This window comes from Grampus griseus, assembly GCF_964374135.1.
Source record: "Grampus griseus genome assembly, chromosome: 7".
NCBI lineage: Eukaryota > Metazoa > Chordata > Mammalia > Artiodactyla > Delphinidae > Grampus > Grampus griseus.
Genome location: NC_139001.1, coordinates 37,003,916 through 37,019,921, shown reverse-complemented (window position 1 = coordinate 37,019,921; position 16,006 = coordinate 37,003,916). Strand labels below are relative to the sequence as shown.

General features: G+C 37.1%; 1 protein-coding gene across 1 annotated transcript in view; it reads left to right on the top strand.

Annotated features, from left to right (window-relative positions):
• PLCL1 (phospholipase C like 1 (inactive)) overlaps positions 1-15,286 on the top strand; it is a 385,144-nt gene extending 369,858 nt beyond the window's left edge. Inside the window, exon 8 of the mRNA XM_082659029.1 lies at positions 13,612-15,286. Within this exon, the coding sequence (XP_082515155.1) occupies positions 13,612-13,794 (183 nt within the window). The 3' untranslated portion in view covers positions 13,795-15,286. The remainder of the gene's footprint in view (positions 1-13,611) is intronic.
• The last annotated feature ends 720 nt before the right edge of the window (positions 15,287-16,006 follow it).

The window sequence follows — 16,006 nt, the reverse complement described above, 5'->3', positions numbered from 1 at the left end:
ATTTTATAGGTGAGGAAACGGAGGCATTGCATGACCTTGCCCAAGGTCAAAAAGCTAACACTTGGTGGATTTGAACCCAAGTGGTCTGATTGTGCAGGTCATACTATATGTTCACCTGTAGAATAGCAGTATGGTTACAGTTCAAAGCCTCTAGGCCAAATTGTTATTGTATGACAGAAATGTGGAATCCTTAGAATCAGATATATTCCTTCATCACTCCTGGGGTTCTGGTTCTGCTCTCAACTTGTGTGTACCATCCTGGGCAGCCATCTTATGTGGGTGACTTTGAGGGTTCATGAGTACTGCAAGGAGAATCAGTATCCTGGGGATCTGAGAACTAACTGATGAGTTTTTACGTTGTAGCATTCTTCAGAAAGGTTTGACATAAGTACACTACCATGTGTAAAATAGATAGCTAGTGGGAACCTGCTGTATAGCACGGGGAGCTCAGCTTGGTGCTCTGTGATGACCTAAATGGGTGGGATGAGGGGGTGGGAGGGAGGTCCAAGAGGGAGGGGATATATGTATACATATAGCTGCTTCACTTCATTGTACAGCAGAAACTAACACACCATTGTAAAGCAATTATACTCCAAAAAAAAAAAAAAAGTTCAGCTGGTACTTGTAATGGATTGATTCACTTATAATCTTCTTTTTTGGATCTGATCTATAAGCGCTTATGATGAGGTCTTTAAAATGAAAACCAGTCATCTTCTCCACACTTTCCCTAATCATGAATCTTCTATCATTGCTTTTGTATTGCAGTTTTCTGAAAAGTTGGCTCAGATTAAAATTATTAAATTATTCCAAACTCTGTACCCATATTGAAGGCAAAGGTCAGACATCAAAGTATGAGCACAAAAGTAGTATTTATGTGAGTCTATCAAAGCATTTTTGAGGGTCTATCAAAGCATTTTTCTTTTTAAAACCAAGTAAGTCTTAAGCTATTTTTTTCTTCTCTGCATTTCTAAGACCTATTAGATGACATGAGCAATATAGCATGTAATACACCTAAACACAAAGAAAAATAATGCAGTGAAGAAAAAGCATCTGTTGGTCTCGGAAGCAGGCGTTACTAGTTATTTCCTTCACACTTATTTTCTGTGTGAACTTGAGCAATGTATTTATTTAGCTATCTTGAGTCCATTTCTTCATCTATATATTTATGAAAACATTATAGCTGTACTTCAAAAATTTGAAATAATTACTAAGAACTCTTACTTAGCAGAACAAAATGATACTGTCACTAAATTAAACTTTATTGAGTATTTTCCACTTTCAGTGGTTTTTCCCAAGTATAAATTTCAAGGAAACAAAGTAAATTCTAAGTAAATAAAATGTGAGGAAAAATGGGATATATTAGACTATTTTGGTACTATGTCGTAGAGGCAGTATCCTTCCAGAACACTCTCCCATACTCTCTATATCTGTATCTGTAAGACTGTAGAAGGATTGAGGACTCAAGGTGAGCATCAAAAGATCCTTACATCGTATTTCACTGATTGTAAGATGAAGAAGCTTCTCCATCTTTCAAATTGTTGTTCAGTTGTCGCTTTTATGAGGAAGTCTTGACTGATCCCCTAGAATACCCATTCTCACAGCATCACAGTCCTTTCCTTTAAGCACACAGCACAACTTGCGATTAGACATAACGTTCTTTTTGTGATTTTTTTTGATTTTTGCCTGTGTCCCTCACTAGACTTAAGTTTTATGTGGGCAGGAGGGGATCTGTGCTCACCGTGTTATCCCCAGAGTCTAGCCTGATGGTTCCTAATGGGCACAGTACTGACCCCTAGAGGGTGTTTTGGAACATTGTAGAGGTGACTTGGGGGGATTCTCCTGCCATTTAGTGGGACTGGCCAGGAATGCTGGCCGTCCTGCACTGTGCAGGATGGTGCAACGTAATGAAGAACTGCCCTATGTCCTGCAAGACTTTCTCAAGTCCTGCTTGACTACACCCTCTAAAATACAAATCAGAGTACTTTTGTAAATGATGTTTATTTAACAAGAAGTTATGTGAAAGGCCCAGTACATGAGGAAAAGGTAGTTACTGAGAGGGAAGCCTAAATGAATAAAGACATTGTTTCCAAATTATTGAATAATGTATTTCCTCTGGGTATTCTGTCCACCTGATTGTATAATTGCTATACAGTAATACTGGAACAAACTGAAGTGAGATATTCGTTTTAATATGATACTTTATTATTGATAATCCATGATAAGCATCCCACAGTATCCTGCGAAGTAGAAGCTGATATTGTCAGCCACAAGGAAAATGCCCTTTGAGCTACTTTTGAAGATTTGGCAAATTTGGTGGGGTGTATGGACTTTACTTACTTCCTCACTTGTGGGATTATCAGACTTTTTCTCCATGGTGAGACTCTGTACTCGTCTTGACATATTATCCCTATCTTAATTAAGGTTATTTCCTTCCTTCTTTTATTGTATGTAAATAAGTCTGGTCAGTAGCCATTATTTGTTTTTATACTAGTGTCTTTGTAGTACATCTGCATTGTCATTTTCCTGTATCTTGTGTGTGTGGAAAGGCATCTGATCTTATCTCTGTTTTAAATTTAAATGAATTCATATTAAGTAAGTACAGGCATTTGTCTACTTCATTATGGTTTCTTGTGTGCCTGCCTGGGCATTTACATATTGAAATACATATTATTTTATTTTAAATGACTATTCTTATTTCTCCTTATATTATAGCTAGGATACTACATTTACTTAATTTTTAATAATGTATATAGCTAGGTTATATTATTTATGACTTTAATTTTAGAATAATAAAGGAAGCCTTACAAAATATTTGTTTTAAAGGATCTTGGTTTTGATAGGGTTGACAACCACAGGTGAAGACAAAGTCTGGCATATGGTAGATGTTTAATAAATATTTGCTTGATGTATTGATAGGTGAATAAGACAAAAATGAAGACCCAAGTCCTAACTGATAGCTAACAAAGACCACCAGTGTTCCTAAATCAAAGAGAAAAAGCAGTTCGTATATCCATAGCTTAGAACAGGATACAGTAGGGACAATAAGTGGGAATTGGAGACATTAAATTCCATACTTCTTTTTTTTTTCTTTTTTCTTTGCGGTACACGGGCCTCTCACTGCTGTGGCCTCTCCCATTGCGGGGCACGGGCTCCGGACGCACAGACCCAGTGGCCATGGCTCACGGGCCCAGCCGCTCCGCAGCACGTGGGATCCTCCCGGACCAGGGCACGAACCCGTGTCCCCTGCATTAGCAGGCGGACCCTCAACCACTGCGCCACCAGGGAAGCCCCTATACTTCTTTTTATGATCTGGTCAACAAAAGCATCTCAATGCAATAGGTTTTATTGATGAATTCAGGTGTTACCCATCAATACTACCTGTCATCAGCACTCTTGTTACTTGATTATTATTAATTTTGTATTATTATTATATTATTATTTTTTCAGCTTTATTGAGATATAATTGACATATAACATTATGTAAACTTAAGGTGTTCAGGGTGATGATTTGATATATGTATATATTATGAGATGGTTACCGCAGTAAGGCTAGTTAACAAATCCATTACCTCATGTAGTTACGTTTTGTTTGATGGTGAGAACTTTTAAGATCTACTCTCTTAGCAACTTTCAAGTATACAAAACAGTATTGTTAACTATAGTCACCATGCTGTATATTAGATCTCCAGAACTTATTCATCTTGTTACTGGAAGCTTGTACCCATTTACCACCTTCACCCATTTCCCCCGACCCCCCAGCCCCTGGCAACTACCAACCTACTCTGTTTCTATTAATTCGGTTTTTTGAGATTCCACATATAGTCTTTCTCTGTGTGCTTGTCTCACTTAGTATAATGCCCTCAAAATTTATCTATGTTGTTGAAAATGGTAGGATTAACTTCTTTCTCATGGCTGAATAATATTCCATTTTACACACACACACACACATATATATATATATATATATATATATATAAAATCTCCATATATATATATTACATCTTCTTTATCCATTCATTAGTTTGGTGGACACTGAGATTATTTCCATGTTGTGGCTATTGTAAATAATGCTGCATTAAACATGGGGGTGCAGGTCTCTCTTTGAGATCCTAATTTCATTTCCTTTGGATATATTCCCAGAAGTGGAATTGCTGGATCATATAGTAGCTCTATTTTTCATTTGGGGGGAACCTCCACACTGTTTTTGTATATGACCGTACCAATTTACTTTACCACCAACAATGTGCAAGGGTTCCCTTTTTTCCACATCATTGCCAATCTTATTACCTCTTGTCTTTTTGGTAAAACCCATTCTAACAGGGGTGAGGTGATATTTCATTGTGGTTTTGATGTTGATATTGAGCACCTTTTCATGTACCTGTTGTCCATTTGTATATCTTCTTTGGAAAAATGTCTATTCATATCTTTGCCAATTTTTTAGTCAGATTGTTTTTTGCTATTGAGCTGTTATATATTTTGAGTTATTACATGCATATTGAGTTCCTTATGTATTTTAGATATTAACCTCTTATCAGATATACGGTTTGCAAATATTTTCTCCAGTTCCATAGGTTGCCTTTTCATCTCCTTCTTTGTTTCTTTTGCTGTGAAGAAGCTTTTTAGTTTGTTGTAGTCCCACTTGTTTATTTTTGCTTTTTTTTTCCTTGTGCTTTTGGTGTTATATTAAAAAAATCATTGCCAAGATCAATGTCAAGTTTTTTTTCCTATTTTTTTGCTAGTAATTTTATTATTTCAGGTCTTACATTTAAGTCTTTAATCCATTTTGAGTTAATTTTTGTGAATGGTGTAATATAAGGCCTCAATTTATTCTTTTGTATGTGAATACCCAGTTTTCCTAGCACCATTTATTGAAAAGACTATCTTTTCCCCATTGAACATTCTTGGCTCCTTTGTCAAATATTAGTTGACCATATATGTATGTGTTTATTTCTAGTCTCTCAGTTTTGTTCCATTGGTCTACATGTCTGTTTCTACTCCAGTACCATACTGTTTTGATTAGTTTTGTAATATAGTTTGAAATCAGGATGTATGATGCCTCCAACTTTGTTCTTCTCTCTCAGGATTGCTTTGGCAATCTGGGGTCTTTTGTTGTTCCATAAGAATTTTAGGATTGTTTTTCTTTTCTTGTGAAAAATGCCATTGGAGTTTTGATAGGGATTGCACTGAATCTATGGATGGCTTTGGGTAGTATGAACATCTTAATAATATTAATTCTTCTGATCCATGAACATGGGATATCTTCCCATTTATTTGTGTTTAATTTCTTTCATCAGTGCCTTGTAATTTTCAGTGTACAGATCTCTCACCTCCTATGTTAAATTTATTCCTAAATATTTTATTATTTTTGGTGCTAATATAAATGGGATTGTTTTATTTATTTCTTTTTCTGATAGTTTGTTATTAGTGTATAGAAACACAACTGATTTTTTTTGTATGTTGATTTTTTATCCTACAACTTTACTGAATTCATTTATTAGTTCTAACAGTTTTTTTTGATGGAGTCTTTAGGGTTTTCTATATATAAGATTGGGTCATCATTTTACTTCTTCCTGTCCAGTTTGGATATCTTTTATTTATTTTTCTTGCCTAATTCCTCTGGCTAGGACTTCCAGTACTATGCTGAATAGAAATAGTGAGAATGGGCACTCTTATGGCACTCTTGTCTTGTTCCTGATCTTAGAGGAAAAGCTTTCAGCCTTTCACTGTCGAGTGTGGTGTTACCTGTGGGCTTGTCATATATGTCCTTTTTTATGTTGGGGTACATTCCTTATATACTCACTTTGTTGAGAGTTTTTATCATAAAAAGATGTTGAATTTTGTCAAATGCTTTTTATGCAACTATTGAAATGATCATACAATTTTTATATTTTATTCTGTTAAAGTGATGCAATTATATTATTATTAGTGATTAGTATTTAAATACTATTAAACTACTTTATTTACATATAGTATTATACACACACACACACACAGGGACACAATAATGGTCTCCTCTATATTAAAAACTATTTTTAAAAAACATGGTTAATACAAAGGCTTTCTGCTTAAGATGCAGTTAATTACCATTTTAAAGTAAATAGGGTCCTTCATTCTGTCAACACTCAAGTCAGTCAAGATTTCCTGATGAGAAAGGTATTGTAACAAAGCAGGATGTTATTTGAGAAAGACTTGTGGAAAAAGAAAATCTTATTTGTCAGGTCTTAAAACGTATGCTTTCAAATTTAACTTTCAAACATAATTTTCATTATGTTGAATTTTAATAGAGTATGACTTCATATTTTTTTAGAGCCTTTTGTATGGCTGTGCTTATTAAACATGTCATTCTGCTTTATTCTGTAATGTTGTGTGGTCTTGTTGGCATTGAATTATTCTTAAAATTTCTTTGAAGTATCTTCTACATTTTGTAAATTATTCTTCCTTCAGATCTAGATTCTCAGATATTAAAAATATTTACTTATGTTCTCTTTCCATAATCTTCAGAGATATCTGATTAATTGGAGTTTCTGACCAATACTAAAATGTATCAGTCATAAAACTAACTTAAAAAACTTAACTTTATAAAGGGTATAAAATCTAATGGCTCAGGTAAACATGTCCAATGTAATTCACTTTTTGTTCCTATAAAAATGAAATAGTTTAATTGCATTATGTGATAAAGATTTGAAAGGTAGTGTCTTTTCCTTTGTTTTGAGTTCAGAGTTTCAGGAGAAGAGTAACATAAGAAGCTCCAATAAGTCAGTACTCTTAGACCAGAACCGCTCTACAACTATTCATCCATATTTCTTGAAAGTTCATAGAGTAAAAATTCAACTTCTTAAGTGGTGAGTAGAATGCAGTTGAAATATTTGGTGGACAAGGTCTTGAAAAATAATAAATCTGAGTTTTAATAACTTTAGGCAATGAGAACTTCTATTTTTGTGCAGTTGAGGTATTTTGTACATAATTTCCCTAATGGCTACATCTTTGTGCCTGTAACTCTTGCTAACATGTTGTATACATTCCCTACAAAACTAGGCTTTCATTCTGGAGAGCAAGGATCCCAGGCCATCTTTGCATAGTTTTACCCAATATTCCAGTAATCTAACATCAAGAGAAATGTATCTGTCATGACATCAACACATTTTTGATTTGCTATTTTAATTTCTCAAATGAAGGACATTGTAATAGTTGTTTCTACCTCTTTGGAGCAAAACATTTACCCCCTTTAGATAATACAGAGATTCCCCAAAAGCATGCTTTTTGAACTGTTAATACGGTGGTAGTACACAGCTCACCACAACATGGTCATGTCCACCAAATGGAGCTGGAACAAATAAAGCGGTGCTAATACCACCATGCTGTCTGTGGCGGACTTTTGTTGCAGTATTATCCAGGGGTGGCTCTAGCTGTGGGTGTGGATGCTCATATGGGACGAATTTCAGGGGAATTAGTCAGCCGTTGAGTGTGTGCTGAAAAATACCCATACACGCCTGCCCGGTGACAGAGTTGCATTTGTTTATATGCGTAGTTGTATATATGTGAGGGCATTTCCATTCCCAGAGTCTCAATTAGCTGCTTTAAATATTTGTGGTGTACTCTGAGACAACCCACACATTTCCTTCACACGTGACAAGGACACTAGTTATGATGTTTGACCACTCTTTCATACACTAATATCACAAGGGATAGGGCAGTTCATGGGAAAAATGGGTATTTTAAGAGCCATGGATGTCAATGTCTTTTGAAAGTTACTCTGACAGATTGTAGCCAACACTATTTTCAAACTATAGAAGGAAACTGCATTTCTTAGTAAGAACAGGAATAACACAAATTCTGAATGTCTTTTGATAGATTATAAAATATAGTTATTAAATAACTTACAAATATATAACAAATAGATAACTCACATTTAGAATTCTAGCCCCTTTTATGGTTTTGATATGATGAGATAATATGTGCAAATTGGTTTACATTTAGTATATTAAGTGTTCAAAGTGTTAGCCTCTGTTTAGTGTTGTGATAGCATATTATTGTCAGTAATAATTTATGAGTAATAATAAAAATTGTGGTGGTATGGTATGTATATCAGTCCCATTTACAATCTCATTGCATCAGATATTTCTTGATTTCTAGATGATTTATTTTAATTGCAGTTTAATGACGTTGGAAGGATTTGGTTATGAATGCTTAATGTCTCCTTTTAAAAAAATTCATTAATCATTACTAATTTTTAGGTTCAAAAATCTCTGTAGTGGGCTTCCCCGGTGGTGCAGTGGTTGAGAGTCCGCCTGCCGATGCAGGGGACACGGGTTCGTGCCCCGGTCTGGGAGGATCCCACATGCCGCGGAGCGGCTAGGCCCGTGTTACTTTTTAAATGTGTTGGGATTTCCATGGACTGTGACATTTGGAAGTCAAATAACTGTGGAGGCTGAATTGGTAGTCATTGCTGTTGATACTTTTGATAATCCTGTTGTCCCATCAGCATAAGTCTGCCTGAGATGCTTTCTATTACTCTTACTTTTCTTTGGATTAAAGCAGTCCTTCTCATTTTTTTCCCCCTGAAGCATCCCTAGTACCAGAGGAGAGAAAATAAAAATTCCCATGAGATTGCTAGTATATTGAAATGTTGGCAACAGCTTGACATTTCTTTCAAGTTGAGTATTCAGTGGTCAAATTGTCCATTAATTTTACATTCCAGGCCGTAACAATCCCAGATTTATTTTCCCAGGAGATGTTACAATTTATATACCACCAAGTAAAATGAATTCTCTTGGGCTTCTCTCCTTTCTGCCTCTCTCCCAAGACCTCTGTTTGAGGAGAATTTCTGAGCATATTCTTTAGAAATGCCCTGTTATATTACTCCTTAAATACATACTACACACCAACCTTTAAGTGGTTTAGCTGATCTGAGTACCTAATAGGTCTTGTGGGAAATGATACACAGGACAGAGGCGTTTTGAGGGAGGAGATGTGGTATAAGCTGGCTAGGTAGGAGGATTTTGAGAGGGAGTGTAACGGAGTAGAGAGAGAGATGCTAGTTGGTCAGCGGAAATCACTGCAAGCATGGTGGGAAAAAGTCAGCCCGGAAAAAGAATGCCAAGATGGGGTTGTTAACAATAAACTTCACCCTCTTTACAATTTTGCCTAGAATGAGTCTTTTCTGCTTCTGCTAACTTAATCCATAAGACTCAAGGAGTTTAACCACAGAACAGAAAGATGACCTCTATGCCTCCTTCTTAAAAAAAATATTGAAAACAACATTTTTACAACAGTGTTTCGATGGAAACTCTTCATAATTTAGTCTTTCATTTTTAATTCTTCTGTTAGTTAATAGCTTAATTTCTTTTCCAATTTTTTTTCTGCCTGTATCATGCAGCCAGGGCGTGTTGTCTCCTGGTTATCAGGAGATGATGTCCTTTGTTTTTGTGCACTGGCACAAACTGTCTTCTCCAATTGGCCTTTGTTTTCTAGAGAGACTGACTTCTATTTACCAAAACTGACACAGTCTGACATTTAGGCCTGGATGCCACCTCTCAGAACCGATGAGATGATATTCTGGCTGATTAATTAGATACGTTTTATAACCTGCTGCAGGAAAAGTGACGTGAGAGCATTATTCATTAGTAGTATCAAGCCTGATATTTTTGCATGTTTTACTCCTCTCTTGCAATTAGGGAAGATGCCAATTTTGCTTTTTTTATGCTTTAAGAATGCCTGATGAAAATTTTAACACTAAAAGAAAAGGGAGCACTTAAAAGTAATACTCTGAAAATGAGTGTGGGTATAATCTGTTTATTAATACAGTATTTTTAAAGGAATCTTTGTGCTTGTAAAAGCAGTAGCAATACACATATCTCTGTAAAAACAGACTCTTGTAGATGCATTTTAAACAAGTTAGTAAAATTTATATTAAAATATGCACACTATCAAGATACTTATTTTAGTAATAGAGTATGTTAATTGCTTTTCATATCACCTTAGAGCATAGTTTACTTGTGATTATTTAAATCACAAATAGCTTTTCTTTCTTTCTTTTTTTGAAAACATCTTTATTGGAGTATAATTGCTTTACAATGGTGTGTTAGTTTCTGCTTTATAACAAAGTGAATCAGTTATACATATACATATGTCCCCATACCTCTTCCCTCCTGTGTCTCTGTCTCTCCCACCCTCCCTATCCCACCCCTCTAGCTGGTCACAAAGCACTGAGCTGATCTCCCTGTGCTATGCGGCTGCTTCCCACTAGCTAGCTATTTTACGTTTGGTAGTGTATATAAGTCCATGCCACTCCCTCACTTTGTCCCAGCTTACCCTTCCCCCTCCCCATATCCTCAAGTCCATTCTCTAGTAGGTCAGTGTCTTTATTCTTGCCCCTACGTTCTTCATGACCATTTTTTATTTTTTTTTTAGATTCCATATATGTGTGTTAGCATACGGTATTTGTTTTTCTCTTTCTGACTTACTTCACTCTGTATGACACACTCTAGGTCCATCCACCTTACTACAAATAACTCAATTTCATTTCTTTTTATGGCTGAGTAATATTCCACTGTATATATGTGCCACATCTTCTTTAACCATTCATCTGTTGATGGACACTTAGGTTGCTTTCATGTCCTGGCTATTGTAAATAGAGCTGCAATGAACATTTTGGTACATGACTCTTTTTGAATTATGGTTTTCTCAGGGTATATGCCCAGTAGTGGGATTGCTGGGTCATATGGTAGTTCTATTTGTAGTTTTTAAACCAACCTCCATACTGTTCTCCATAGTGGCTGTATCAATTTACATTCCCACCAACAGGGCAAGAGGGTTCCCTTTTCTCCACACCCTCTCCAGCATTTATTATTTCTAGATTTTTTGATGATGGCCATTCTGACTGGTGTGAGATGATATCTCATTGTAGTTTTGATTTGCATTTCTCCAATGATTAGTGATGTTGAGCATTCTTTCATGTGTTTGTTGGCAATCTGTATATCTTCTTTGGAGAAATGTCTATTTAGGTTTTCTGCCCATTTTTGGATTGGGTTGTTTGTTTTTTTGGATATTGAGCTGCATGAGCTGCTTGTAAATTTTGGAGATTAATCCTTTGTCAGTTGCTTCATTTGCAAATATTTTCTCCCATTCTGAGGGTTATCTTTTCATCTTGTTTATGGTTTCCTTTGCTGTGCAAAAGCTTTGAAGTTTCATTAGGTCCCATTTGTTTATTTTTGTTTTTATTTCCAACAAATAGCTTTTCAACATTTTTTGTAATCTTTAAAACTGTGAGGAAGACGGAAGAATATTTTCATCATTTTTACAGGAGATAAAATGGCCCAGGGGGAAATTGTTGGAGCTAAAAGCAAAACTAAGATACTCTGACTTTTGTCCCTGCCAACGAATGTTGGTGCATCTTATCTTCCTGACTCTGTAGATCCCATCTCTGAGTTCTGTCCGACTGTGCCACCTGGTTAATGATTGTCTTTTTATCCGTGTTGTTTCCATGGGTGACAATGACTGGGAGGCTTTACTGTGCTTTGTTGAGAGTTCACAGTTTGCCTTGAAGGGATGCCACATCATGTAGTGGTTAAGACTACAGGTTCTGGAGCCAACTCCTGGACTTTATTTCAACCCCAGCTCCATCACTTAGCAGCTGTGTGAGTCTGGGAAGGAGGATCACTCTGGACCTCTGTTTTCATTGTAAACTTAAAGTAAGAAAAGAGCCTATTTTGTGGGGATGTTGTGACAAATAATGAACCTTTGTAAAGTATGAAGAAGAATGCCTGCAGAGAGTGAGCACTTTCTATGCTGTATTATTATCATTATCACTTCAGAATTGCATTTTTCAAAGTCGATGTGACTTTTTTTTTTGCGGTACGCGGGCCTCTCACTGTTGTGGCCTCTCCCGTTGCGGAGCACAGGCTCCGGACGCGCAGGCTCAGTGGCCGTGGCTCACGGGCCCAGCTGCTCCGCGGCATGTGGGATCTTCCCGGACCGGGGCACGAACCCGTGTCCCCTGCATCGGCAGGCGGACTCTCGACCACTGCGCCACCTGGGAAGCCTGGATGTGACTTTTTTTAACGTCCAGAGGGGACTCATTATGCCTATACTCCCCAAGTTCTGCTTGTGTCGTGCATATTTTTCTCTTAGAAAGTCCATCTCTATCTGAAAGAGTGTTCATTCTCTAGTCTCTAGTTTTAGTCTAAATTATAAACATGGTGTGTGGAACAGGGCACTGAACCGAGAGGCAGAAGACCTGGACTTAAGTCCCAGCTCAGTCATTAACCAGCTGTGACCTTGGGTCAGTCATGTCACCTCATCAGGCTCAGCTTCTTTTCTCCTCATGAGAAGGCTAAACTATACAACTTCCAAGTTTACTTCTAAAATCCCAATCCATGATTGAGGTACTTGGAGGTAAGTTCACCTTAACAAAAGTATTAGGCCAAGTTGTACTTATTCATCCCATATATTTAAAGGCTGTTGTTTGAAGGATTTTATGACATAAGATAGAATTGGCAAGTGCTTGTACAGATTTTGAGGAAAGAAATATTCCAAGGCATTTTTAATGCAATGCATTTTTAATTTTAGGGTCCTCATACATCCTAAAGTAAAAGCTTTCATCAAATTAAAGAGATCAGACAGTGTATGATGAAGTACCTTGCATAAAATAGGTGACTTACCTTTTCTCGAAGTCTCTGCTTTGTAGAGGAACTCTCCAGCAGCTCGTGTAACCTCCAGTTTCAAGGTCACACTCTCAGGCATTGTCATGAGAATGGAGGGGAGAGACGGAACTCCTTTCTCTTTTGTCTGTACACACCGGAAACATGTTCTGGCTTCCCCACACTTACTCCTTCAGCCCCTTGGGCTAGTGTCAGCATATACACTTGATAATTATAACAATGACCTAAAATAAGAAAAAAAATAATTGGAAAAGATCTTTCTCAGACTCTGATATAACTGACAACTGATGATTTCCTGTGATCCTCGTTTGCTTTTTTGTTTTGATTGACACACTAAGCCTCTGGAGCCTCTCTCCATCAGCCAGATGGGAACATTGTCCTCAGGATAATAGATAAGAACATGGGTAAATAGGAACTTATCAAAAGGCAGGCTGTAGCGATGACCCAATATACTACAAACCAGCTTACCAAGCATAAGGGTGTGTGGTTTACTTTACAGAGATTTGCTTTGTAAGCTCTTTTACACTGAGAAGATGATTTAATTTTCAGTTCTTTGAGGAAGAGCTTCTTCCCTTGTTTTCTCCCAAGCCTAGGAATGCTGGGCTGGGTGGGTTAGGCGTTACAGCAGTGTGCAGTCTCGAACCCTGGTGATGGAAGGGCTGATTGTCCTTGGTACATTCAGATAAGGGTCCCCAGACGGTGTTCCCTCCTATAGGAAATCTCCAGAGGCTCCCAGCAACTACAGAGACAATGGGGAAGGCTCAGGTTGAGGTCCTTGACTTAAAGAGCAAAGACCCTCAATAATGCAAGGAAAGGATGTTGGAAAAGTGGGCTCTCCGGTCTGAGTCTGTTTCCTCACTGAGCAACAGCATGAAGGATATAGAGTGATGTCACTTAGGATCTGCCTGGCCCATAACATTCTTCTTTGGTGTCTATTTCTGCCTGTTTGTAGGGCCAAGGAGATCTGTTGAAGAATGCCAAGAATGAAGCTATAGAGAACATGAAGCAGATCCAGCTGGCGTGCTTGTCTTGTGGCCTTAGTAAAGCCCCCAGCAGTGGTGCCGAGGCCAAGAGCAAGCGCAGCCTGGAGGCCATAGAGGAGAAGGAGAGCAGCGAGGACAATGGGAAGCTGTGACCCTGAGTGGCAGCCACGCCTTCACCCAGGCTTCCTGCCAAGGACTCTGGTTTCTCCTTCTGGTTTTCTTTCTTTAAGCTTTTTAGAAGTTCACAGAAAGATGCCCTCTCTGGGGTATTGGACATAAACAGATATTTTCACAATGTCAGTATTTTAACATAGTTAATTTATCTAAGTTAAAATCTTTAGTAGCAGTGTTTTAAAATTCTGAGATGTGTGTACACACTCACGTATGGATGTGGGCGGAAGTGTGTGTATGTGTGTGTGTGTGTGAGAGAGCAAGCGAGAGACAGAGATAGAGAGAGAGAGACAGAGAGGGAGAGAGAGAGAGAGAGAGCAAAAGAGAAGGACTGAGAGAGGTGGGGACGGGAGAGAGAGATTGAGATGCTGTTGAAATCTATTCTGTGTTGCATTATTCATTTAGTAACTTATTACTTTATCATTTTGGGACAAATTTGTTCATCTGAAATTCTAAAGAGCACTTCACTATAACCTGTTGCTGTGTTTAATTTTACTTCTCTACCTTTATCATTTAATTTGGAAATCGTAACAGCTTATAATTGAAGGAAGCCACATTTATCATGCATAGATGTTTTAATAGATTAAATATAGATTAGACAAATTCCTAAGAATCACAGTAGAAATAAAAGTGAATGAAGGATAAACAACTGATCAGAATTTCTGGGAAGATCAGCAAAGTCTTCAGTTAGTGAACTCTTTAAAATATTTATTAAATAAAATCAATTTTTAGAAAGTTTTCTGTAGTTGTTTACTTTTCAGTGGAAAAGTTGATCTTAAGTGAATTTATACCCACTTATGTGGTACTCTGAAACACCATGAAAACTCTGTTGAAATTAGGATTTTGATGTGACAACGATATTCAGTTATGAAATTTCAAGGTTGTGATTTATAGGAAGGTCTCATTCTTCCTAACTGGGAATCTTAGCATTCATTTTCTATTACACACATGGGCAGCTAGGAGGTCTTGACTTTCATTGCATTTAATTGAGCACTAAATTTAAATTTAAAGACATTGTTCAAACAATATCATATCATCACCTTGAGCTGATATAAATTCTGTGGGTCAGATAACACTGTGATGATTTAAGGACTAACCGATTACAAAGTATCTATGATATAATTTTAACACATGCAGAAAAACATACACACAAAAGAAGCAAATGACTAATTAGGGTACATTTATAATTGCATCCAGATCATTTTTACCCTAATATCTTCAGAAAGTACTTGAGTGTAATATGTTTGTTACCTCCAACAGAACTAAATGTTCTATGGTTATGAAAATATATCTATTTAAAACATTGCTTTTATTTTGAAAAGCTTCTTAATTAATTTGGTTAACAAATATGCTAATTTGGGGGAACCTAGGGAAGATCATTGTTGAAATTTTGCAAATATAAACATCTTCTATAGCAACTGTGTTAAGTTATTTCTGACTTCTTAACACTATTATGTTCATGTTGCACATTACTGAGAGAGTAAAGATATGAAACAACACTTTTATTGTTCTCTTTTATTGTGAATTAATTGAAAAAGGAATGATAATGAAAATGAGTTACTATATAAAAAATATCTTACAGGGTATGATATTTCCATGGACCAGATATGATGATATTTCTCCCTAGGTTTAAAACTGGGCGCTTGGGAAGACACATGAGCTCATTTGAAGGTAGGTTTCCAGTGGTACTACAATAGCCTGAAAAAATGTCTTTACCCTCCATTATACTTACCCTTCACAGTGGAAGGAATAGTGGAATGCAGATATCTAAGACCCTTATGATGAAAACGAGGTGATATAGACAGAAACAAAACCCTCCTTGCATTAGCCAGTTGGTTGGTTTCACCTGTGGACCTCTTCACCTCCCTGAGTACCATGTGGAGAAATTCATGTCTTTACAGAGAGGTGGGAAGAGAAGCTAAAGGGTGGCAAACTTTCAAAGAATATTCATTCATGTCTTTACTTGAGGGTCAAATCCAATCCTTGAGAGTGGCTTCTCTAGTTTATTCCATTTGTCCTGGGGCTCCACGCACACTTAGGCTCTAGTACCCAAATATTCTTGAGAACATGATATGATTCCACCTCATCTAATGCTGCTTCTGGTGTCAGCCACTCTCTGCTCCACTGCGCTGGGTATCCTTCGTAGGTAGGGATTGAGGTGTGGGGCAGAGAGGAGCTTTAGATTCTGAGAGT